This window comes from Rhincodon typus, chromosome 8, assembly GCF_021869965.1.
Source record: "Rhincodon typus isolate 14 chromosome 8, sRhiTyp1.1, whole genome shotgun sequence".
Lineage (NCBI taxonomy): Eukaryota > Metazoa > Chordata > Chondrichthyes > Orectolobiformes > Rhincodontidae > Rhincodon > Rhincodon typus.
Window position 1 is genome coordinate 54,070,693 of NC_063339.1, and position 26,958 is coordinate 54,097,650.

Here is a 26,958-nt window from a genome sequence, read left to right on the forward strand (position 1 = left end):
CTAGTAACATACTGACATCTCTTTACACAGGATGTATTTCAACACTAGCTATTCAACGAAGGGCCCAATTCCAAAGACTGTAAAAATTGGTACTGCTATTTAATACCAACGTTGCAAAAGAAATTGACAAGCTTTGCCTCACAATTATGTTGCCAAAGTATGTAAAACTGTCCAAGCGGAAGACAAAAATATCCAAATGCTGACCTTCTATGCAGTTCAAACCAAATTTTGAATGCACCTAACCCTGGATTCCAGAGATATAAGACCGTAAGACATAGGAGCAGAAATTAGGCCATTCAGCCCATCGAGTGAATCATTTGATCAGCTACAGAGTGACTGGTCCAGCTAAGTCATAACTAAGTGTGGGTGAGGCAAAGTCTCAAGATCCAAGATATGTTTACAATAACCCAAATACAATTGGAAGGAACACTGATCTGGAAAACTGCCCTTAAATAGTCACATTCAAGCACACTAGAGAATAACTGCTTTGTTCAACTTATCTTGTAGAACAAAGGTGAAATGAACAATCTTTCACAATGGTAAACCATGTATGTTGTATGTACACAGAAGTATGCACTGCAGTAACTCATTAAGGTTACTTTGCCAGCCCTGGACTGCCTTGTAAACTCTACCATCAATAAAGAGAGGACCAGCAATATTATGGACAAGCCACCCAGACTTGGACAGATATTGAAATTCATTCAATGTCACGGGGTTGGATTTCCCTACGTAACACAAGTATGGGAAGATCATCAGTTGACATCCTTAGGCATTGGTTAAAATAGAGACAAAGATATTGGCAACCTTGGAGTAATAAAGCAGAACACCAGGTTAATGTTCCTGAGATATGGCTTGAAATGTACCACATCAGACAGTGAAATATGAATTCAACTTTAAAAAAAGTCTGGAATAACAGCTAGCCCAAAGATAACCATGTAAATATTGTCAATTGTTGTTACTAATGCCCTTTAAAGAAGGAAATTTGCAGTCCTTGCCTAGTCTAGCCTGCATCTGACTCCAAGCCCAAAGCAATGTGGTTGACTCTTAACTGCCCTCTGAGCCATTAGGGATGGGCAATAAGTGCTGGCCAGAGGCAATCATCCTGTGAACAAGACAAAAAAAAGTAGGTCTGTCCCAGGCATTCCATAGACCTTATGGTTGGCAGAGTTCTGGGGGCAGATGATTATCATGTTTTCTGGCAGTCTGCTGGGGGATCAAAGCTGATACTTAAATTTAAAAATCTTTAGCTGTTATGAAAGGCTCAAAGAACTAGTTTTGATGAGAATAGAAAGGCATAGATTTCAGGGAGTTTGTTCATGTATTTTAAAAAGTTTTTAACTCATGTCTTCAATGGCCAGCTCTGCGTTTACTGCGTCCATATTTGTCTTTGAGATGATGACAGTGAGTTGATTACTTGAACCATTGCAAGCATTGCCCTTTGGAGGGCTAGTAAGAGCCAATTGCATTGCTCCAAGTCTGGAAGCACATATGGGTAGGGCAAGGTCAAGAGAATGAGTTTTATTCGCTAACTTAGATAGGTTTTACCAACAAGTTAGCAGCTTTTAGGATCACCATTATTTTCTTACCCCAGATTTAACTGACAACTGAAATTCTTCAGTTGCTTTAAAATTTGAACTCATATCACTGGATCATTAGTCTCAGGATCTGGATTACAAGTGGTCACATAACCTGTCGCCAGTAAACAGTGTGGGTATTTGAATTACACACAGAATGGAGAACAGATGAAACAATTGAACTATGATAGGTGATTGTTTCCTAGAGGGTTACCAACATTTGCGCTGAACAGCCAGCTCAAGGAATGGGTGCATTTCACTACAAGTATTCAAAAAGTTAAGTTCCTGGCGGAGGTCCAACATAATTGTTTCAAGAAAAAAATAAGTTTGAGATGACAGTGATGCACCTCAGGCTACATGGAACTGTCTCCTGGAACTGATGTTTGGACAACTTTAGGGATCAGAGAGGAATTGTCAGAATTCTTTCCTATCTCAAAAAGGACCCAGAGTTTTTCTTCCAACCTGATTTTTCTTTTGTTCCTCCAAGCAAATGGTGTATGGGGAGCACATGGGGTGTTGTCCATGTCATCTAATAAACAGAAAGGCACATAGTGAATCAGCTAGTTTTTTTTTAACTGCATATATTATCATTTCAATTCTGTGCAATGAATACTATAAAGATGCAAAATCTCCTTGCTTCTCTACTTTTCTCAGATATTACTCAAATATAGAAAGTTACAAATTCCAAAATATGGACATTCACATTTTTCCAGTTCTTGATAGCAAAAAGTCATCAATATATTTCAAAAGATCTTCAATGTGTAAGACAATGATGGCAGATAGTCTCCAAGAACTGATCAAGATGCGAGGCTCCTGACAAAATACCATGCCTAGAAATGGAAGCCAGAATCCTCATTTTACAGCTGACTATTCATATGTGAATGAAGTACAGTTGCTGCAACTGCTTCAGCTGTGAATAGACCTTTAGTCTCTTGAATCTCTTGATGCATCTATCAATCCTTCCCACAATCTGGCACAATTGGGCACTCCTTGGAGATCTCACCTCAGGTGAATGCAGGATCGGCTACCAGAAAGGAATCCCATATTTGTCCAGCTCCTTCAAGCTATGCTCTTCCATCGGTCACTCAATAAATTTCACTATTCCAGCATGACATGTACCTTTACTTTCAGGTAAAATATTATTCCAGACTTCAATCTAAACAGATGCCACCGGAACACGAATGCAAAATACTGCAGTAGTTGGAAATCAGAAATAAAAAATAGGAAATTGTGGAAATACATAGCAGGTCAGGCATTTACAGAGGGAAAAAAAGGAGTTAACATTTCAGGTTATTACCTTTTATCAGAACTTGACAAAGTCATAGATGGAACAGGTTTCAGGAACTTCAAAGACAGAAAAATACATTTGTGGTCTGCTGGGGAGGTACAACAATAAAGGGATAAAGGGAAAGGGTGGAAAACAAGCAAGATTAAGTGACAAACAAGTTAATTTTGCAAGGCAAAAGGACATTACAGACTGGAAGAAACGAACAAAGAAAAAATTAGTTCAGTCAGTTAAAGTATATGCATAATAAAGCCAATGGTATGCATTCAATCCCTCAGTGGTTGGAAGTAATTCATGGCTTCTATCTCTTCCATATGCTCCATTGTGATATCATTGCATCGGATAGCCTTGACTATCAACACTGTGACAACCAAGAGTTCTACATGAAAAGAGAAAGCAAAAGAAACAAAAAGGTGAGGCTAGAGGCGTACACGAGGGTGACATTTATTTCCAACAGCTACTGATTGAAAATATGGAACAGTAGTCATGATCTGAAAATGAACTCAGTGTTGAGTGGAAGGCTATAAAGTGCACAATCAAAAAATGAAGTACTGCTTTTCAAACTTACAATGAGCTTTACTCACAGTATAAGAGGCAGAGAACAGAGCAGCCAGAAAGGGAATCGGGCACACCAGAAAGAAAAGACTGAAATTTACATGGACCCTTTCAATAACCACCAGATGGCTCAAAGTGCTGTACAGACAATCATGTCATGTTGAATTTGGAATGCTGAAAGAAGAAATAAGGGCTTGTATTTTCTTGTGGCACCATGCTGGAAGTAGCAAAAAAGATCTGTTGGAAGTGGAAGATGGGGAACAAGCAGTAGCCTATGTGGTTGTCAGAGGGAGGGAATGGGTGGGAGTGGAAAATGAAATAGGCAGTTGAGGAGAATGATGGTGGGCATCTTTAGCCAAGGAAAATGGAAGGCATCTGGAAGCACTGGCAGGGAGCAACATCACAATGGATGAAATAGAAACAGAAACTGGAAGAATGCAAAGCAACTTTACAAAAATGGGAAACAAAAACAGAAATTGCGGAGAAACTCGGCAGGTCTGGCAGCATCTGTGGAGAGGGAAACAGCATCAATGTTTCAAGTCCAGTGATCCTTCATGTTCTGAAGGGTAACTGGAGTTGAAATGTTAACTGTATCTCTCTCCACCGATGCTGCCAGAGTTGCCGAGTTTCTCTGGCAATTTTGGTTGTTGTTTCAGATTTCCAGCATCCGCAGTTCTTTGTTTTATTTTGTTACAGGGAGCAAGTGTGGTCAAGCTGTGGTAGTCAGTGGGCTGTCAGGATATTGATTAAAAATAACAAACCATCTAGTGATTACTTACAAAACTGACCAATGCATTGGACTGCTTTTCTTTCACTCTTTATGGATCAGCAAGCTTGGGTTTTTAGGAGAACCATGGTTGCACACAAAAGTCCCAAATCATCGACAAAGTTCAGACACACACATTTTTTCATTTCGTTGTATAAAAATGAGTTGGTGTCAAGAATGAGGTGAAGAGACAATAAGTATCATCACAACTGATGTTTAGGTTCAGAAAAAAAAAATAAATGTAAATTCTGCACAGATTATAGGATAAAGTAACTTACATCCAATAAAATTAAACTGCTAAAAATGTTCAGTTACATATTGACTTTTAAAACAAATATGCTATTTATGACACAGAATATTTGACATCCATTAAAAACCCAACCAATCCTGATACATTTTCAGATTGGGTTTTTATGTCATGGAGAGGAAATAGGTGCACAATAAAAAGACAAGTCTCAAGGATACAAGGGAGGCAGGTGCACGATTTTGCTAATTATATAAATATATCTGTAAAATGATGAAAGCTGGATAAAACTGCATTATATAGCATCATATCTCTCAAAATATGTCTCAAAATCTACTGAGGACAAAATAAACTGGGTGAGCACATTTTAAGTCATTATGTTTTATTTGATGTACTGTAGAGCTGTTTCAAACTCCAGCCAAAACAAAAAAAATTACGGAAATTGGGGGAAATTGTATTTAATGACAAAAATGCAGCAATTTAGTAAAGTCTAAATATTTCTCCACAGGTCAGCACTCTTCACAAAATTCACAAATTTTATTTGATTGCTGATAAGAGTTCTACATGAGGTTCCACTATGTTATCAATCAGAGACGAAAACAAGAAACAGGAGTTCATGAGGCACATTAAAAATAACAATACTGATGCGGCTATTTGTTCATCAAGGCAGAATTTGGAGACTTTAGATCAGTGATTTGCACTGTAATGTATATGGAAGCACTAATTTTAAGAACATGCCTTCAGACTCTATAGGACAGAAGCAATAATTTTATCTAACGAAGACAAGCAATTTATAAAGTCCTCCTTTGGTGTATTACCAACGTAGTGTGAATCTGTTCTGTTTAAAAGGCAAGTAGCACAGACGCAGATGTTTTGTATAATGTGCTGGAATAGATTGCCAGCTCTCTTTGTCCTGCTCAGTGCAGGTGCTACATATTACTTCATCACCATTCTACACTCAGGTGGCACTTGAGACTGCTAGCTTCTTCAGATGATCCATGAATACTTGCAAACTGACATCATCTGTCAGGATTGGTGCTCCAGCCTCCTAAGGAAACCATGAAACATGAAGGTTAATTGAACATGCAACCTTGCCACTTGTTATAATAAATCAGCTAGACTTAAAAGTAGAAGCCACTCTACATAAGATATTGTTTTCCAGATTTAAAAAAGCATAAGGAGTCTGATATATTATACTTTGAACTTTTCTATGCACCATACAATTATGAACTAAGATTATCAAACAAACAAAAAGCTATTATTCTAAGACAGTCATTGTTTAGTAGTTCAGTACTCCTTATAAGTAGGAGTCAACAATAATTTAGTTTATGACTAACCTGGGTTTGGGGATCACATTCGCTGCTACAAACATATTGTGCTTATGAACAAATATTTCAGATAACTACTGATGGATAGATATTGACACCAAATAAAACAATGGAACTAAATATGAATCCTAGTTACATTCCTAACCTACCATTTAAATAAATAATGTTTAAATATCAGAGATAATAATGATAATAATAATGGGGAACATCCTACATGGTATTTTTCAGCCAATAAAAATAATATCATGCAATCTCAGCTTGCCTGTTAGACTACAGCATGCATTAAAAAAAGTTGACTTACCTGTCCCCATGCATACATGTTGTTATGGGTCTGTGAAGGATTTACTTTGGACAACAAGAAACGAGCCTGTTTACAAAAATTATAAGAATACAAACATATTACTGAAATAAAGACTAACACTAATACACAATCCCAGGGCCTCCCAAAATGCTTTATAATCAACAAATTTTGAAGTGCTTTCACTGCTGCAATGTAGGACACGAGATTCATTTCTGACAAAGGAGGCTGCCATGCAGTCCACTGAGTCTGTGCTGGTTCCCAAAACAGTGGCTCAGTCAGCCCATAACCCGGTAGGTTTGTTTCGTTCAAATGTCCATCCAATTCCCTCCTGAACTCATTGGTGGTTTCTGCTACCACCGCCTTCATGGAGCAACAAGCTTGAAATCATCACCATCAATGTGTTAAATCACTCTGTCTAGCGCACATTAGCACTTTTATATATAAAGCAAAAAAAAGAAAAATCAAAAGCTCTCTCTCACATTTCCCCTGTACCTCCCACTAAAAACATGAAATTCCTGCCTCCTAATAGCTGTACCATCAACTAATAGGAAGAGATTTCAGTGTGATTTGGAGAAGTTGAATGAGCAAGCAAATCTACAGCAAATGCAGTGTAACATGGATAAGCATCAGGCTATCCACTTTGGTAGCAAAAACAGGAAGGCAGATTATCAGAATGGCTATAAATTGAGAGGGAATATGCAATGAGACCTGGGTATCCTCAAACACCAGTCACTGAAGATAAGCATTCAAATGCAGCAGGCAGTAAAGGTGGCAAATGGCATTCTGGCCTTTACAGTTAGAGGATTTGAGTACAGAAGCAGGATGCTTTGCTGTAATTATACAGGGCCTTGGTGAGACCACTTGGAATGCTGTATACAAGTTTAGTTCTCCTTATCCAAAGAAGAATGGTCTTCCTATAGAAGGAATGCAGTGAAGGTCTACCAGACTAATTGCTGGAATGTATGAGGAAAGGTCAAATCAGTTAGGATCATATTTGCCGGAATTCAGAAGAATGAGGAGGGATCTCAAAGAAACCCATAAAAATCTAACAGGACTAGACATTGTGGATGCAAAAGGATGTTCCCAATGATGCAGGAGTTCAGAACTAGGAGCCGTGTCAAGGGATATGGGGTAAACCATTTAGGACTGAGGAGAGGAGAAATTTCTTCACCGGTTTGGTGAGCGTATGGAATTCACCGTCATAGAAAGCAGTTGAGGCCAAAGCATTGTGAGATTTCAAGAAAAAGTTGGATATAGCACTTCGGACTAATGGGATCAAAGGATATTCGGGGTGTAAGCAAGAACAAGCTATTGAGTTGCATGATCAGCCACCATCTTAATGCATGGTAGAGCAGACTGGAGAGGCTGAACGGTCGACTCCTGCTCCTATTTTCTGTGTTGTGATGTTTGCCCTCAACTACCTCATCAAACCTGTCACAATCCTAAACACGTCTAAAGAATCTCCCCTCAACTCCTCCAGGAGAAAACCTGCAACATTTCCAATCTAAATTTGTAAGTAAAATCCCAAGCCCTGAAATCATACTGCAAAGTCTCTTCTACCCACTTTCAAGTTCCCTCACACCTTGCCTAAAGTGTAGTAACATATTGAAAAGTTAAGACCATTATAGAAGCAAAATACTCATTTACCTTTAATTTTTGTTCCTATGTTCTGTTTGGCCTTTGAGAAAATAAAGTTTTTGAATTACAAAGAAATAAACCTACATCTCTGTCTCTGATGAAATGTAAACTCTCTCAAAATACTGAGAGAATCCTCTCTCTCATGGTGTCTGATGTTACTGTTGTATAAAATAACGGTTCTGAAAGAGTCAATATTGAGGTTGTACTAGCTCCACCCAATCTGATGATGTCATGCAGTCTTTGGGTGGAGGGAGGAAGTTTTACAACAGCCTTCAGAGACCAGATATATTCTGTACAGTTCCTGAATGGCCCCAGAAATTATGTCTGACTGGCTATGCAAACTGCACTTATTGCTATCACACAATAAACCAGAAGCACAGCTGCAAAGGATGACGAAAGAACCTGCAAGATAATTTATACTGGGGCTGCAGGATTGGGAAGGCCTCAGAATTTACTGAAGCTGGGAAGGAGCAAATTTAGAGAAGTCTAGTGGAAGAAGTAGAACAGGCAGAAAAAATTAAAGAATGAACAGACCAGGACTCTACATAAAATGTGATTTCAGCGAGAAAATTTACAATAGCTGCAGGCAGAGAACTTTATTTAAAAAATTTGGAAAGCGAATTGTTTTTGGGCCATGGAAAGCAGGAAAACATCGTTTTGCCCAGATCAAGGTGTGAAAATGCCATCCTGACCGCCTAAAAAGGTGGAAAGGAATTTTGATCATTAATAAGATGGGAAAACCTAGTAAACAGTACATAGATAAGGTTTTAAAAAGAAACAGAATTTTAAATATTTGAAAGCAGAAAATCACTACCCAACACACAGGAATACAACTTATAAGCTTCGTTGAAGAATTTAATAGAGCATTAGTACAATTGAGTCTAAAAAGGACTAATAAAGAAAACACTGTATAAAGTCCAGCAAGCTCTACAGTCATTGAATTTAAAACAGCATCGTTGAATGCAAGAGTACAAACTTAAAAGAACAGCGGATGATAAGCAACATTGAAAAGATACACACTCAAAATGGCTTTATAGTAATATAGCAAAGTAATAAATATTAATATGTCATTTTAAGAAGGAATGGAAGTAGATATAATATTTCCATAATGATGCAAGATTGGAGAAGGTCCACACAGAACCCAAGATTAGGCATTGTAGAGGTGATAGTTCTTAAGACACAATATTACCCAAAAATTAAAGAAATTCAAAGTTGAGCAAATTAGAGAGTACAGTTAGAGTCATACAGCCATACAGCTGTATAACCAGTCTACACTGGCCATATTCCCAAACTAAACTAGTTCCACCTGCCTGTGTTTGGCCCATATCCATCCAAACTCTTCAAAATCATGACCTTATCCAATGTCTTGTAAATGTTCTAACTGTACCAGCATCCACCACTTTCTCTGGCAGACACTTTTAATTGTGTCCTAAAAGCTTCTGATAATTACTTCAAAGTAAAAGCAAATAAAATTCTTGAATGATCACAAGTTAATAGAAGAGTTCAGCTCCCAAAGGAATCTGTACACAAGTTAATTAATGACCTCTATAGATTAGCGGAAAACTGTAAATATAGATCTTTGAAATCAGAATTTAAAACAGACAAAAATTATTGGAAATCTTGACAAAATATGATCTTATTTGTTACAGTCCAAAGAGGATTTAATTTGGAAGACAATTATTCAAACCAGAAGGACACTCAGACAGATCCTGAGAGGAGAAGGCCAACCCTACCTCAGAAAGGCAAGAAGTATATTCACTTTACATGATGTGGACACCCTAAAGAGGCATGTGACAAGCCAAGAGAGAAAGTGAAACAACAGATTTGCAGTTTCAGTGCCGTGGGTCAATGAAACAATACAGGAACAGAAAACATCCAACCAAGACAAAGGCATGGTACATTTATTAAGCTGTCGGTTCCTTCTGGCAAATGTGCAGAAGTGAGAGACAATTTTAGGAAAGCGGGAATATTAGTGGTCATGTACACAAGGGGTCTATGTAGTAGAGTAACTATGTCATTAGAAAAAATACCTGCATTAGATGAGATACCCTCATTGAAGAAGATACCCAAGGTGTTCCTGGGAGGTCTTGCTGATCCAGCCAAACTAGAAGACACAGAACCTGTCTGTGCCAATGGACATTCCATTAATTTTAAGTGAGCGCTCCTATTCTATAAGACCAGTTTCCAATGCTAAAGAAGATGTTATTGCCTGAGACTACATGACACAGATGGAATAATTGTCAAGAGCACAGGTTTGTTACAAGTTACACTGTAATTAACATAAAACATAAGAACCAGGAACAGAGGTAGGCAATTCAATCCCTTGAGTCTGCCCCACCGTTTGATATGATCACACCTGCTCTCATCTCAGCCTCAACTCCACTTTCCTGCCTGATCCCCACAACCCTTCAATCCATTACTAATTAAAATCTGTCTGTTCCCTCCTTAAATTTATTCAATGTTCTAGCATTCAGTGCGGTCTGAGATAATGATTTCCAGATTCACAATCCTTTTCGAGAAGTATTTTTTCCTCGTCTGTTTTAAATCTGCAGGCCCTTATCTTAAAACTATGAGATCTCATTCTAGATTGTCCCACATGAGGAAACATCCTTTCTATGTTTACTTTGTCAATCCCCTTTAGCATCTTATAAACCTCTATCAGATCTCCTCTCATTCTTCTAAACTTCAAACGGTATGGGCTAAGCTGCTCGATCTCTCTCCATAAGACAAAGCTCCTCTGGAATCGATCTAGTGAACTTCCTCTGAAATGTCTCCAATACATCTGTCCATCAAGTAATGCGAACAAAATGTAACTAAGTGTTTCTGCAACTATACAAGGCATTAATGAGAGTGCAGCTCACCCAAGAGTTGAAAGTGTACATTGTTCATAATCAAAAATCTTCACTTTTGAACCTTCTCTTATGTCTCAACTTCAACTGTATTAGAAGAATTGAAAGAGATTGATTATCTCTCAGAGAACAACTGTTTCAGAAACAAACCATTCAACGAGTTAAGGGATAGCAGATAGAGACTTCATTGGACTTCGTAGATTTAAGGCAGAACCAAACTGAAGAAAGATTCCAGTTAGATTATTTAACTGGCATAACAAGAGTTGTTTTGTATTGTCAACATAGAGTAATTAAAAATTTTGCAGAACTAGTGGAAGTGTTCCATCCACTGTCAGCCAAAACAGAATAATCAACGGCAGTAACAAATAGTGCCGGGTGAGCAGAAATTTTTCCATGACACAACAGTGTCTGAAATCTACTTTACAAACAATCAGAGGGTGAACTGATGATTTTTTTTTTCTTTATTCATTCACAGGATGAGGGTGTCGCTGGCTAAGCAGCATTTATTGCCCATCCCTAATGGCCCAGAAGACAGTTAAGAGTCAACCACATTGCTGTGGGTCTGGAGTCACATGTAGGCCAGACCAGGTAAGGATGGCAGTTTCCTTCCCTAAAGGACATTAGTGAACCAGATGGATTTTTCTGACAATCAGCAATGGATTCACAGTCATCACTGGATCCTAAAATTCCAGATATTTATTAACCCAGGCCCCCAGAACATTATCTGGGTCTCTGGATTAACAGTCCAGTGATAATACCACTAGGCCATTGCCTCCCCTGGTCCAGCCTGACCAACAAATTGAGGGAGATGAGCTGCATACAACTACGAGAGCCAGACCAATCCTTGCAGATACACGGCATGGTCAAGAAGAAGAAATTGCCTGGTCTAAACATCGAAGATACTGCAATTAAGAGATTAACTCTTCCAGTTGAAAATATTGACCTGGCCCAGAGTCCTGGAAACTATAAGGAAGAAAGTACACATTTCAACAGAGCAGTTGTCTTCCATGATAGGCTTTAATGAGTTCAAAAGATACCCAAGATAATGCTATGGGCAACTACTCTACTTAACCAAGAAGAATTCTTCAGTGAATGAAATTCAGGAAATTAAGATAAGGAAATTGAATGATGTCCTCCACAAGGATATTTGAGAGTTAAAAGGTATTCCAGTGGAGAAATGATTCAGTTCTACATCAACAGTGCTCAAGCAGACCTGCCATTCTGCCAAGTACAAACAGAGTGCATTCTGGGAAAAGGATTAAATATCCAGACTGCTCACATTTGTGAAGTCAGATCTGGGGCAATGGTAAATTTCATATAACTATATACATGATTGTACGATGACTAACTATGAGAATACTAAACCCATTTTTGGGGGTGGGGGGGTGGGGGTGGGGGTGGGAAGGTTGTTTGGAAGGTATTGTATAAAGTAACAGTTCTGAAAGAGTTAAAATGTTGAAATTGCATTATCGCCACCCATTCTAATGACGTCACATAGTATTTGGATGGATGTAGGAAGTTCTACAATAGCTTTATCTCTTTTTTAAATGGATCCTTCATGGGATGTGGGCATCACTGGTTGGACTAGCATTTATTGCCCATCCTTAATTGCCTAGATAGTTGTGAAGAGTCTACCACATTGCTGTGGGTCGAGAGTGACATGTAAGCCAGACCACGTAAGGATGGTAGATTTCCTTCCCTAAAGGACATTAGTTCTAAAGGACATGGGTTCTCCTGTCAATCGGCAATGGTTTCATGGTCATCATTAAACTCGTATTTACAGATTATTATTGAATTCAAATTCCACCATTTGCCACAACAAGATTCAAACCCAGATACCAAGGACAATACCTGGGTGTCTGGATTAATAGTTCAGCAATAATACTATCAAGCCATTGTCTATCCACAATGCTTACACTTGACTGATGTATTCCTTGCAACCCTTGGGAGTCCTTAGTAATTATGCCTGACTACTAATGTAAATTGTCCTATTGTTATCGTGCAATAAACCAGATTGCTAATTAAGATAGGGGTCTCTTCTGTCAGATTCTGCAGTGGTCTAACCCCTACCACTGATGACTAAACAGGCCCAAGACACAGTATAGGCAAAGAAAGATTCATGACAATAAACTACATTCGGCAGAGGTGATATAGCAAACACCACAATTACTATTCAAAACCAGTTCTTTTAACAATCCTGGTTCATGATCCAGTTAATAACACAATATAAATCTCCTTTATTTGTCAGACACTGATCTGGGGTATCCTAAAGTAATGAAGATTCTATCACAATTAAAATTGACCAGTTTTTCAAATCTTATCCAGAATTTTATATATAGCCGAGTAAACAAATATCTGTGATTAAGATTTGGAGACAAAAAAAAGTACCAGTGAAACTAACTAATGAACTTCAAATGTTGTCTGCAAGATGGAAAGAAAAGAGGTGCATTCCAAAGACATGTTCAAGGAGAACAATCAAAGAATAAAGAATCCATGCATCTTCTGCAATGTATACAGAAGCTGGCACTAACACTGCAGGAATAATATCCAGCACAGTTACTGACTTGAAACCGGGTAAGGATTCCTAGAAAAAGAGTAATAATTATTCAGGAACAAAAACAAAGTTCAGCAGGTCTGGCAGCATCTGTGAAGGAGAAAACAGAGTTAACGTTTCGGGTCCGGTGACCCTTCTCCTTTTATTTAATAATTATTCAGCATTCTTCCAACCTGCTAAATGCTTACAAAGCAAATATCAATACGTAGAAATACAAATTGCTAGACAGTGATTTCAAAATTTAAAATAACACAAATGGAGAAGGTTACCTGGCTTCCCCCATGCTCTGTGTCAACATAGCGTGGCATTGGGAATCTGCTATGCAGAATCTCTTGCGCATCATCTACAGGTGCTTGTAGTAAATGGCGGAAATTTTCATACTCAGGCATATCATGATAGCCAGCTTTACGCCACTGAGCAATAGTCTAGGAAAAATGGTTCTCTGTTGAGTTACTGTGTTCATTTATTGCTATAAAAGTTACATTAAACTATTTAACAATTGCATGAAATGAAATTATTAATCTCTAATTCATCTATGAAATGAACATGATGTTAGTAGTTAATGAGTGTAATGAAATGTGATAAAACTTTAACATTTCTCCAATATTATTTAGCATTTCTAGTGCTGATCAGAAATGTGTGTGTTACGTATACTTTGAAGTGTTATGTCCTTACCTCTCCATGGTAGATAAGTATTTGAAAGAAGGTGTCCATAAGAAGAATTCTATCAGGGAGAATACTGCTGCTGTCTAGAAGAACAGGCTACACAAAGGCAGGGAGAAAAGTGATTGCCAAAATTTTGCTCAAATAACTTCAGATTCCAAAATGCATTCAGTTATCTTATCTTCTCTTCCCCCAAAATGAACAAATATGCATTTCATTAACCATTGGATGGAGTTATGCTCAGAACTGCACAAACACATTTGCTCCCAGTACTCAAAAGCCTAAAAATTAAAACTCTTATCCTGATGTTTAGATTCAACCTGTTCCACACACCTCTTAAGGCTCATAATCACTTGTACTCTAGGATCTCCAACTCCCTCACTCATTCTCTAACTCTGACCTCTTTAACACTACACACCATGGGTAAACAATATATTTGTTGCCTGCATCCATTCTCTGCAAACACATATCCAAAAGCTTCTGACATTCCATTTGCCCGTGCTTCTTTAAGAAACTTAAAGCCTATGTGATCCAACTTCTGGGCAACTCTTCTAATCTCGTCTACAAATCTTTTACTACATAACGTACCTTGGGACATTCCATTTGTCAAAGGTACTGGATAATTACAAGGTAATGTTTATTGGTGTAAAATGAATTTAAAACTCCAATAAATCCTACTGTTGTTTCTAATTACGATAATAGAGTCATAGAGTCCCACAGCAGGGAAACGAACCCTTCGGTCCAACCAGTCCTTGCCAAATATAATCCCAAACTAAACTAGACCCACCTGCCTGCTCTTGGCCTATATCCCTGCAAACCTTTCCTATTCATATATCCATCCAATGTCTTTGAAATGTTGTAATTGTACCCACATCAACCACTTCCTCAGGAAGTTCATTCCACACGCGAACCACCCCCTGTGTAAAAAAAAATTGCCTCATGTCTTTCATAAATCTCTCTCCTCTCAACCTAAAAATGTGCCCCCTCGTCTTAAAATTCCCCATCTTAGGGAAAAGACAACAACCATCAACTCTATCTATACCTCTTGTTATTTTATAAATTTCTATCAGGCCACCTCTCACCTTTCACTCCAGTGAAAAAAGTCCCAGCCTATCCAGCCTTTCCTTATAACTCAAACCTTCCATACCCAGCAACATCCTGGTAAATCCCTTCTGAACCCTCTCCCTCTTGATAATATCCTTTCTATAACTGGATGACCAGAACTGGACACAGTATTCCAGAAGAGGCCTCACCAACATCTGTATAACTTCAGCATAATGTCCCAACTCCACATTCAAGTTTGATAAAAATCAGAATGCTTTTCCTTATAAAACACAAATGTGGACATCTCTATTCCACTCTAAATAAGAGAGGTATTAGACAGGAAAATAAGCATGGACTTGAGGTAAATTGTAAGCATTGTATTCTGATTTCAGCACTTCCACACAAACAGAACACAAATACACCATTTCTTACAAGTTCACTATCAGTGCGAAATAGCTTCTACTTTCCATCACTGTTTTCTCGCTTGACGCAATATGACTTCAAAGTAAAGCTAGATTTCCATGTAAGCCACACATATCCTATGACTATAGCCTCAAACCAAATAAAAATTGCTTTTGACAGAGACAGCAGTTGTACTGTAAAGCAACCGCACAGACCACAAACTAAGCTGAAAGCAAATTTCACACAAGATCAACATAGCTTATACAGAGGAAAGATTGCTAATGATCAGTTTGAGCTGGATATTAATCAACACTTCACGAAAGATCAAGCGTTTAGCCTCTCAAGCCTGTTCTTCCTTCAACTGGATCACAGCTGATCTGTATTGGGAACTCCATCTGCCCACCTCGATTACTATCTAATTCGTGATTGAATTTTAGTGCAGATGAACACTGTAAAGCTCAGTTGTAGCTGTTTACTATTTATTCAATCTGACATCACAGATGAATAAAACATCAGAAAACACATTTCTCACCTCTGGAGGGCCATTGAAAGAATAGGCATACAGGATGGGTTGAATCATGATGAGGGACTGCGTAAGATCCTGACGCATGAAATGGTGACGGTAGTAAGAACTCTCATCAGGGCTGTTATTAAAAACTTGTAAGAATGGAGATCTTCTCAGATGAAACATAAACTAAAATGGAAACAAAAAATTTCTTATCTCTATATTGCAAATCTAGGCTTCTGTTAACTCAAACTTTTCTTTTATGATCACAAATTTAAAATATTGTTTAAGTTCTCACTGCATAATCTATAAATATTCAAATGAATTGTAACATAATTTCAAAGTTAATGAACCAAAATCTATGAGAACATACACACATGAAAATAAAGGGCTCACTTCATACCTGTGGGTACAAAGAAAATGTTTCAGAAAATTTGAAAGAGGCTGGATCATCTTTGTGATAATCTCCAAATTTCTGACACTGAGAAAGGAAAAAGATGGAATTTATTGGATATAATTCTTTTTAAGAATTATAATAATAACAAATTAAAGTAGCCAGTAAATTGCTTCATGCTTCTCTCCCTCCTGCACACCACCCCTCACCCACAGACATACATAAAACTACAGAAAACGTATCGTACCAGTCGTATAAGCTGTCTGTCTAGCCATCTGAGAACATCAGGTCCCTCCTCAGTCTCTGCTCTGTAAACTGCCAATCTTGCCATGAGAACAGCTGCAGCTTCCTGGTCAAAGGATGCAGCAATATTCTGGATCTGTGTTTGTGCATCTGCCCAGCTTTATAAAGGGGGGGGAAAATACGCATGATTTTTATAAACCAGTATCATATACCATATACAAAGAACAGTATTTAAACAAATGTATATTAATAATGAAATGTAATGTCTATAATTGGTTTTATGTCTTGGATTTCAGTTTAATATGAAGAATAATTGCTGGATACATAGCAGAGAGTACAATCTGTAAACAAATTAGGAATCTGTTTTAATGAATTTATATCGTAATAAACATGTTTATAATGGACAAGACAACAAAGTCAAATTCCAGAACAAAATTGAACACATCAAAAATCATTGTCATCAGAAATATATTTTGCGAGAGTATTCTCCTCCACTAATGGAACGAGTCATAAACAAAAAAAAAGCAAAGTTTCTAAAATAACTTGGCACATTAATTCCAGATTACTGTTTTGCAGTCATGAGATTTTGTCAAACTACACTCAATGCTCCCAAGTTGCAAGATATAGTTTTACTCATGTAAACCTGACAAATTACATTTCAAATATTGATTTGTCTGGACAATTGTAATGCTGTACCCTAATCAGACATTACATAGGATGCATGGGGTTTACAACACCATCATTTGCAAGAGAAGAGATAAACTTTTTATCAGTAGTCATGTGAAGCAGATTATGAAATCTTGCTCAAGTCTGTCATTTGGCATGTGTGGTTCCAGCTATTAATTCGTTCTATTTAAGATCAGCAATGACAACAATCTCAATACAGTAGAATATTTACCTTTTCATATAGTATTATCTCAAATTGGTCGATGTCAACAAAGACATAGATAATTAACTGTGCAGAGCCAACAGCTGCCTCTCTAAACATGTTTGATAAAATCATCTACTGAGAGTTCCCACCAAAAATCAAAACATATGCAGAGGACATCACCAGTACTCCATTGTATGGTTTGGAAGCTTGGATTCTGTACCGAAAATAAAAGTGACTGCTGGAATACTTCTATAAACCTGGTCTTCATTCCATCATGAACACCAGATGCCAGAACTATACCTCAAACAACAAGGGGCTCAAGAACCTGCCACCCCCGAGTCAAGCTGTTCCAATAAAGCTACAAGACTGGCATCTGACAAACAAGGTGTAAAAATGCCCAGGAATTTTCTGTATACAAAACAAAAGGACAAATCCCACCCGGACAATTAACACCTTTTCAGACTACTCTTGACCATCAGTAAAGCGATGGAAGGTGTCATCAACATCAAGCAACTCCTGCCCAGCAACAACCTGTTCAGTGATGCCCAGTTTGGGTTCCACAGGTGCACTCAGCTACTGACCTCATTACAGCCTTGGTTCAAACATGGACAAAGGAGCTGCATTTCAGAAATGAGGTTACAGTGACAGCCCTAAACATCAAGGTCATATCTGACTGAGTGTGGCATTGAGATGCTGTACAAAACTGGCGTCAATAGAAATAACTGGCACATAGGAAGATGGTTGAGGCTGCTGGAGGTCAGTCACCTCAGTTCCAGGACATCTCTGCAGAAGTTCCTCAGGGAAGTGTCCTAGGCCCAACCAACTGTAGCTACTTTATCAATTACCTTCCCTCCATCATAAGGTTAACAGTGGGGATATCCACTGATGATTGTACAATATTTAATACCATTCACGATTCCTCAGATAATGAAGCAGTCTATGTCCAAATGCAGCAAGACCGGAGCAATTTGTCGAACTTTTCAACCAATTACACATGGTTCTAATGCTCCATTGGGTTATTCGCATTGTTGCTGTTTGTCCTATATATAGACTTGAGTCTCTCCAGTCTTTCAACACAGTAAAGAGGTTAATCCAGTCTACCCAATCAAATTCTAATTCAAAATCCACAGGACATACTTAATTATTGCTTGAACTCTAAACCGTATTCATTACTCACTTATCTTAGAATGCCGATTGCTTCTCCCATCCCTCTTTCTCCCTGGAATCTAAACGTTTCACTTCCAATGTAGTTCTGTGCCTTCCCGCCAACCCTCTGTTATAACTCTTAATAAAAACTTCGATGGATGGACAATCAGCTTAATTGTATGAAAGTCAGAACATCAAAAAGCCTTTCATTCTTTCTTCTGCCTGAAGTCCTCCAGCCATTCTCCTGCTGAGTAAATTCTGTACAATTTAGCAAATATCCATGTTAAGTTAATTCCCATATTCTTAGGGGTTTCAGCTACTGTTGCTGCTTTCCAATTTTTTATCTCAGTTATTGCTGCTCTTACCACCCTGTCATATTTCTTGTTCATGAAATCAATCTCAACGTTACTTTCTTCTTCTAGCTCAATCATTTCAGTTTTTCATTTTTTGCAGACAATTCTTTAATATTCTTCCATATTTTTCTTCATTGCTCAGGTTTTTGTTCAGAAAAAAATTCTTACACTCCAGTGCAATTATTTTCAGTCCTTAATGCTGTGTCACAAATCTCTTTTGCTTTTGCAAATAAAAGGCCTTCCTTTCTTAGTTGATTCAATTCTTTTAAGTATATCACACTGCTCTTTTAACCATCATTCTTGTCGCTTTTCCTCTTAAGCTGTTATTCAAGCATCTGTTTTTCAGTTTGTTGTGTTCATAATTTACATCCTTTCTTCATTGCAGTGGTAACCCATGATCTCTTGATCATTTTCCTCCTAAAAGCCAATGCTTTTCTTCAGCAGGCCTTTTAATATGTCTGCATTGTTCATTCAGGAGGTTGTTGGCTTGCTTGCCAAGCTGGCTGGTTTTTGTACAGACATTTCGTCACCATGCTGGGTAACGTCATCAGTGCGGCTCCGATGAAGCAATGTTTCACAAGGACCAAAGAACCCATATCCATGACATGCAGGACCAATGTAGTTTACAAAATAACATGCAATGACTGCAACAAATATACAATCAGCCAGACTGGAAAGAAACTAGCCATCAGGATACACAAACACCAGATAGCAGCAAAACAACACGACGAACCTTCCCTCATCTCAGTGCACTCGGACAATGAAGGCCAAGAATTTAACTGGGACAACGTGACCATTCTAGCTCAAGCCAACCACAGATACACACGGGTATTCCTTGAGGCCTAGTTTTCAACCCGTAATACAATCAACAAACATGTGGAATTAAACCCCATATACAAATCCATGCAGAACAGAACTGGAAATGACATAACCCAACTGAACAGATCAGATTATATAAATACCAAAATATAAATGCTTCATTACAGGCTGCACCAATGATGTCACCTAGCATGGTGACGAAACGTCTGTACGATAACCAGCCAGTGAGGAAGCCAACAACCTCATTCAAAACCCAAGTTACAAATCTTTGCAAGAACCTTAAATTGTTCATTCATATTGGTAATATTGTAGCCTTTTCTAGTTAGTGCTTTGTTTACATCATTTAAAAATCATGTATTTACTTCTGTCAGCCTCTCTAGGTCCCACTGCTTTCTGTGAAGTCTGTGTCAGCTCCTGACTGAGCTTTTGAATTTGTAACTATATTTCTGTATCTCTTTCTTGCCGTTATATGGTCCAGCTGAAATCATTTGGTCATTTCCAGGTCTTTGTACATGCACATCATCAGTCATCTGTTTTCTTTGTAATACTGCCAATATACTCTCCACACCATGATAACTTCCTTTCACAGTTCAACCATGGTACTTGCCTTGTGCTTGCATGCTACTTCCTTCAAAAATACCATTCTGTTCGAGCATAGAAAACCAAACACGTTAGCTAAAATGTTGAAGGAATATATCAGACAAAGAAACATGACCAAATTCTCCAAAAAATGCAAATAGTTACTGTTTGGCTGCTGTCTCTTGACTCCCAACCCACCTGACCTATCCAATTTCCTGCCCAAGTGGTCACAGCAACAACAGCACATCCTTTTATCTCCAATTTCCTCTTCCCTTTCCAAGTTGTCTTAGGTTGCATCCTCCAACACTGATTCCAAGTCTGTATGTCATTATTTCTAAATGCTAGATATCTCTGTCCGTTTCCAACCATGTGCACTGCAGCTATTCCAACTTTCACCCAAATGTTTCAATCAATATTACTTTAATATGTTAACTGTTTAAAACGTGTGTCAATGTTGATGCCACAAAAACATCTGTTTAACTCCAAAACATCAATCACACACATAAGCAAATGAAATGAGAGCAGATACAGGCCATTCAGCCCCTCAAGCCTGCTCTTCTTTTCAATAAGATCTTGGCTAATCTGTTTGTTTTGAATTCCACATTCCCAGCTACCTCGGATAATTTTTGATCCACTTGCATAACAAAAGTTCATATCTCTGCATTAAAATAGTCAATGACCTGCTTCCACACTCTTCTGTCACGGAGTTCCAAAGTCTCACAAACCTCAGAAACATTTTGTCTTCATTGGTACTGAAAAGGTAAACCATAATTTTAAAATGGTGCCCTCTAGTTCTGGATTCACCATCCTTGTCAAGACCATTCAGGATCTTTATACATTTAAATCACATCACTCTTTAGGATTTCTTTTAAAATGAACCTGTCCAGGGATGTTTGACACACCTCTGAAACAGCTGGGACTTGAACCTGTGCCTGCTAGTTCAGAGTTAGGGACAGTGCCCCTGTTTCACAGGAGTACTCAATCAAGTCACCCCTCACCCGTAATCTCCAGTGGAAACAAGCCCAGCCTATTAGAAATATAGGAACCGGAGTATGCCATTCAGCTTCTCGAGCCTGTTCCTATGCTTCTAACAGGCTGAGCTTGTTTGATCATGGGATGAGATCATGCCAGAGCTGTGGCTTAACGACACAAACCTGCCTTTAGCCCATATATCTTAATATCTTTGCTTAACAAAAAATTGCCTCTCTCAGATTTAAAATTAACAACTGATCCAGAATCCACTGCCATTTGTGGGCAAGAACTCCGAACATCAATCATCCTTTGCGCGTAGAAGTGCTTCCTAACATCTCTCCTGAACTGTATGGCCCTAATTCTCAGACTATGTCCTGTAGTTCTAGAATACCCAACCAGTAGAAATACTTTATTGTTATCTATCTATCTAAACCTCTTAAGATCTTGAAGACTTCAATCAGATCACTCCTTAACCTTCTGAATTCTACAGAAAACAAGCTCAATTTGTATAATCTCTCCTTATGATGTAACTCCTGAAATCTAAGTATCATTCTTACAATGTTGTATTCTTTCCAAGGCCAATATATCTGTTCTAAGATGCGATGCTCAGGTCTGCTCACAGTACTTCAAATGGGGTCTAACCAGAGTTTTGTATCACTGCAGCATAACTTCTGCATCCCGTATGTTCTATTCCTCTGGAGATAGAAGCCAATATTTCATTAGCTTTAATCTCATTCCAGGTTTTAATATAGTAAACCTCCTCTGAACCACCAACATTGCATTTACATCCTTCCTTTAAAAAGCCACACTAAAACTGCGTACTGAATCCAAATGTGGTCTCATCAATGGCCTGGAGCAAAACATGACATAATTCTGATGGATATGTATTACAAAGATACACTTTAACTAAATCACCAGTTTCAGTCTTTTTTTTCAGTAGGGGCACAAGTCAAACTGCAGTTAATGCTCACCGCCAGAAATATAATTAAGACATAATTCACATAATTTGGAAAATCTGGGTATGTTTTGTTGCCTGATGCAAAGTCAACATAAATCAACAGTCAAAGAAACTGCAAACATTGGCATATGAACACATGCAATAGCAGAGACTGGGAGACACACAGACATGGGCTGCAATAAGAAAAGTATGAGACAGCCAACCAGAGAAAGACAAAGAATATGGAAAATATAAAGGCACAAAGTGTTAAGCAACTGAAGAAAACAAGGTTCTGTGTAGGACTCTTCGAACTTTGCTTGGTGAACGACTTGTGCAAGTACCACAATTTCACATAAATTTAAAGATTTTAAAAATATAAATTCCTTCATACTATTATTCAATCACCAATCACCTTTTCCCAAAATTAATTTATTTTTTCCCACCTTGGCCATAGTTTCTCACCAAGCATGTTGGAATATTTGGTGCCAGAATTTAATTTAATTCTGTTTCCTCAGCCTAGCATGCAAAAGCCTGAATGTCATGATGATGTTGAAAGAAGGAATCAAGAACTAGGATGAATGAACTCCTGAGAACAAATCCGGCTTGATTTGAGAAGACTGGGCAGATTTGGTCATGTTTATTGCAACAATCTAGAACAAATAAGATCAGAGTTGATAGGATTGCTTCAAATGAGTTGGGAAAACACAAATGCAGAGAACGCGACCAGATGCTGGCAGACAGCTTGCAGTTATTGAGAAAGCATATGCTTAACCATTATCCCAGGGGAAAAGTCAAAAGCATGCAATTATTTTGTACAATATTGATGTAAAAAAAACACATCAGTACCCCAGACCTCAAAGAAGAACAGCATTCTTAGAGAATCATGGAAAGCAATCATGTCTTGTGCCAGTTCTTAGAACTGGAGTATTAAGCATGAAAACAATGGATTAAAAATTAATGGTGTTATTAAATGCTGTCTGAAAATATGAGAGCAACTTCTAACCCATTGAAATGCAATCTTTAATCAAATCCCAGCTAATTCAACAAGTAGACATTATTGAGCAACTTGTTAGGTTTAAATTTAGAATTAGCATATTGTATTTTATTTAATGCTGCCTGTTTAGTTAAAAGAGGAATAGATATTTTCTTTGACACTAAGAGTGTAAGGCAAGTGATTTGGTTCAGCAAAAATGGGCAAAAATAAACACCCAGAGCAATATCTGCAATTTCCAGGCTCACCTTAGTTTTAATCAGCAGCATGATTAATGTGCCAGTTTCTGCTTCTCAACTTTCTATCATTTCTAAAGCTGTACATACTTTGCTTAACCAACTACAGTGTTTAAAGCCAGACCTGAAACAAAGTGTAAGCAAATGTAGATTTGTATTTCTGAAATTGGACAATTTGCCTGCATAATATATGTAAATACTTAGGTATGCATTTTTTACTGTACTGTTATTACAATAAACAGCTGGGAACTTAATACATAGGCATGAACAAGACCTTTAAATTTGGTGCTGATTAAAATTAAAATATTAACAAGGAAAGGTTGTGCTGTTGAGCAAAAGCAAAATCAAAAAATTAATTACAGGAAGATAAATCTTTAAAAAATACTTGCTTGCCCATCAGATACACCTGGGCTGAACCAGACTTCTTCCTTTTCAAATACACAGATGAGGTGGCGACATAGTGGCAAATCATTGGACCAGGGGTAAAGGCTGATGCTCTGGGGCATGGGCTCAAATCCTACCATGGAAGATGGTAATATGTGAATTGCATTAATATATCCAGAATTTAACGCTGGTCTAATGATGACCATGCAAATCAGTGTCAATTGTTGCCTTCTAATGACGTGGTTGGAGACTCGGGACGCACTAACTCTAAAATTCCTTCTGAAATGGTCAAGCATTCACTCAAATGTATCAATCTATTATAATAACTAAAGGAATGTAACTGAACTATTCTCGGTTTGAGCAGGATGCCAGTGGCGCGGTTATGCCTGCCCTGACAGCCCTTAACACGTCTGTTCCCTCTGTCACCACTTCAGACATCAGATTGGTCTTTTTGGAAGTCAACCCAAGGAAAACAATGGGCCCGACAGTGTCCCCGGCTGAGCACTCAGATCCTATGTGGACCAACTGGTGGAGGTATTCACCGACATCTTCAACCTCTCCCATAGGCTGAAGTCCCCACCTGCTTCAAGAAGACTCCCATCATCCCCGTACCTAAGAAAGCACATGCAATGTGCCTTAATGACTACTGCCCAGTGGCTCTGACCTCAGTAATCATGAAGTGTATTTTCGAGAGATTGGTCACGGCCCACATCAACTCCAGTCTCCCAGCCCTCCTCATTCCCCTACAATTTGCCTACGATGTAACAGGTCCACTGCAGATGCCACATCCCTCGTCTTGCACTCATCCCTGGAGCATCTGGACATCAAAAGGCATCTACATCAGACTCCTGTTCATTGACTACAGCTCCGCCTTGAACACCATTATCCCCTCCAGACTGACCTCAAAACTCCATGACCTTGGACTCGCTCAACCCTCTGCAACTGGATCCTCAGCTTCCTGGCCCACAGACTGCAATCGGTGAAGATAGTTAACTGAACATCCTCAACAATAACACACGACACTACAGCCCCCCATGAATGCGTCCTCAGCCCCCTACTATACTGTCTTTACACCTATGACTGTGTTGCCAAATTCCAAACAAATGCCATCTACAAGTTCGCTGACGACACTGTAGTGGAATGGGTATCTAACAACGAAAAGTCAAGCTACAGAAGGGAGACAGAGAGCTTGGTGACGTGGTGCAATGAAAATAATCTGCCTCTCAACATTGACAAAACTAAAGAACTGATCATTGACTTCAGAAAGAAAGAAGGAGAACACGCCCCCATCTACATCAACTGAGGTTGAGAGGGTGAAGAGTATCAAGTTCCTCGGAGTGACGATAACTGACAAACTGTCCTGGACTTCCTGCAAAGATGCGACAGTCAAAAAGGCACAACAACGCCTCTTCTTCCTCAGGGGGCTCAGGAAATTTGGCATGTCCACAAGGTCCCTCACCAACTTCTACAGATGCACCACTGAAAGCATACTGTGGGGTACGTAACAGCCTGGTATGGCAACTGCTCTGCCCAGGCCCATAAGAAACTACAGAAGGTGGCGTGCACAGCCCTGACCATCACGGAAGCCAACCTTCCATCCACAGACTCTATTTACATCACTGACGCGGAAAGGCTGCTAACATCATCAAGCATCTATTGCGCCCCGGTAATGATCTCCTACAATCTCTTCCGTCAGGCAGAAGATACAGAAGCTTGAACACACTCATGAGCAGGTTCAGGAACAGCTTCTTCTCGGCTGTTATCAGACTAATGACTGGACTCTGTAGCCTCAAATAACGCTGATCTTGCAAATGTTGATCTTGCCTAGCGCACACCCTGTGCAAGGTAACCTGAATGCCTCTGTCTAAGTCTTTTGATCTGTACGTCCTTCGCTTATTATGAACTGCCTGTACCACTCATAAACGACATTTTTCACTGAATTTTGGTAAACGTGACAATAAATCAATCAATCAGAAGGAATATTAAGCATCAACACAAGGACAAGAAACAACAATGGCATATCCAATCCTGTTGACATTGTAAAGCCCTCTTTATTGATGTTTGTGCCAAAATTGAAAGTGCTGTCCCTCAAACCGTTCAAGCATACAGTCATACACACGTAACAAACCTTACAATATCCCATACACCACCTTCATAATCTCTTAGTATGATCTGCCTTAACAGGCATGGCAGCAGCGCAATGGTATGCCCTTCCCTCAACATTGACTCCTGACTCTAACAAGTCTCATCGCATCAAATCAAAATTGGGCAAGGAAACCACTTGATTACCACCTGATGCATATTACTCCTGGTGAATCAGTAGTCCTTCATGTGCCAACAGCACAGTCTGTACTCTGGGTGGGGACTTCAACATCTATCATCAAGAGTGGCCATGATAGACTGAGCCATCCAATACTAAAGAACATAGGACATGAGGTAGCTTTGGGAAATAGGGTTAAGGAAAATCCAAAGGGATTCTACAAATACATTACGGACAAAAGGGTAACTAGGGAGAGAATAGGGCCCCTTAAAAGATCAGCAAGGCTGCTTATGTGTGGAACTGCAGGAAATGGGGGAGGTACTTAATGAGTATTTTGCATCAGTGTTTAATGTGGAGAAGGATATGGAAGCTACAGAACTTGGGGAAATAAATAGCAACATCTTGAAAAACCTCCATATTACAGTGGACGTGGTGCTCAACATCTTAAAACACATGAAGGTGAATAAGTCCCTGGGACCTGATCAAGTGTACCCTAGAACTTTATGGGAAGCTAGGGTAGTGATTGCTGGGCCCCTTGCTGAGATAGTTGTGCCATCGATAGCCATAGTTAAGGAGCCAGAACACTGGAGGTTGGCCAATGTGGTGCCACTATTTAAGAAAGATGGTAAGGAAAAGCCAGGAAACTAAAGACTGGTGAGCTTGTCATCGATGGTGGGACACTTGTTGGAGAGGATCCTGAGAGACAGGATTTACACGTATTTGGAAAGGCAAGAACTGATTAGGGATAGTCAATATGGCTTTGTGTGACAGAAGTTGTGTCTCACTAACATGATTGCTTTTTGAAGTAATAACTAAGAGGACTGGTGAAGGCAGAGCGGTGGAGGTGATCTATATGGACTTCAGTAAGGCATTCAACAAGGTTCTGCGTTGTAGACTGGTTAGCAAGGTTAGATCACAGGGAATACCGGGAGAACTAGCCATTTGGATACAGAGCTGACTCAAAGATTGGAGTCAGAGGGTGATGGTGGAGCGTTGCCTTTCAGACTGGAGGCCTGTGACCAGCGGTGTGTCACAAGGATCGGTGCTGGGTCCACTGCTTTTGTC

At 38.9% G+C, this 26,958-nt stretch overlaps 1 protein-coding gene across 1 annotated transcript in view; it reads right to left on the minus strand.

The window, feature by feature from the left end:
• Positions 1 to 4,789: 4,789 nt before the first annotated feature.
• The window catches only part of sec23a (Sec23 homolog A, coat complex II component), an 81,818-nt gene continuing 59,649 nt past the window's right edge, over positions 4,790 to 26,958 (minus strand). The window contains exons 14-20 of the mRNA XM_048600083.1: positions 16,350 to 16,503; positions 16,112 to 16,189; positions 15,736 to 15,897; positions 13,770 to 13,856; positions 13,364 to 13,519; positions 6,054 to 6,119; positions 4,790 to 5,472 (exon numbers count right to left, since the gene is read on the minus strand). Of these exons, the coding sequence (XP_048456040.1) occupies positions 5,383 to 5,472; positions 6,054 to 6,119; positions 13,364 to 13,519; positions 13,770 to 13,856; positions 15,736 to 15,897; positions 16,112 to 16,189; positions 16,350 to 16,503 (793 nt within the window). The 3' untranslated portion in view covers positions 4,790 to 5,382. The remainder of the gene's footprint in view (positions 5,473 to 6,053; positions 6,120 to 13,363; positions 13,520 to 13,769; positions 13,857 to 15,735; positions 15,898 to 16,111; positions 16,190 to 16,349; positions 16,504 to 26,958) is intronic.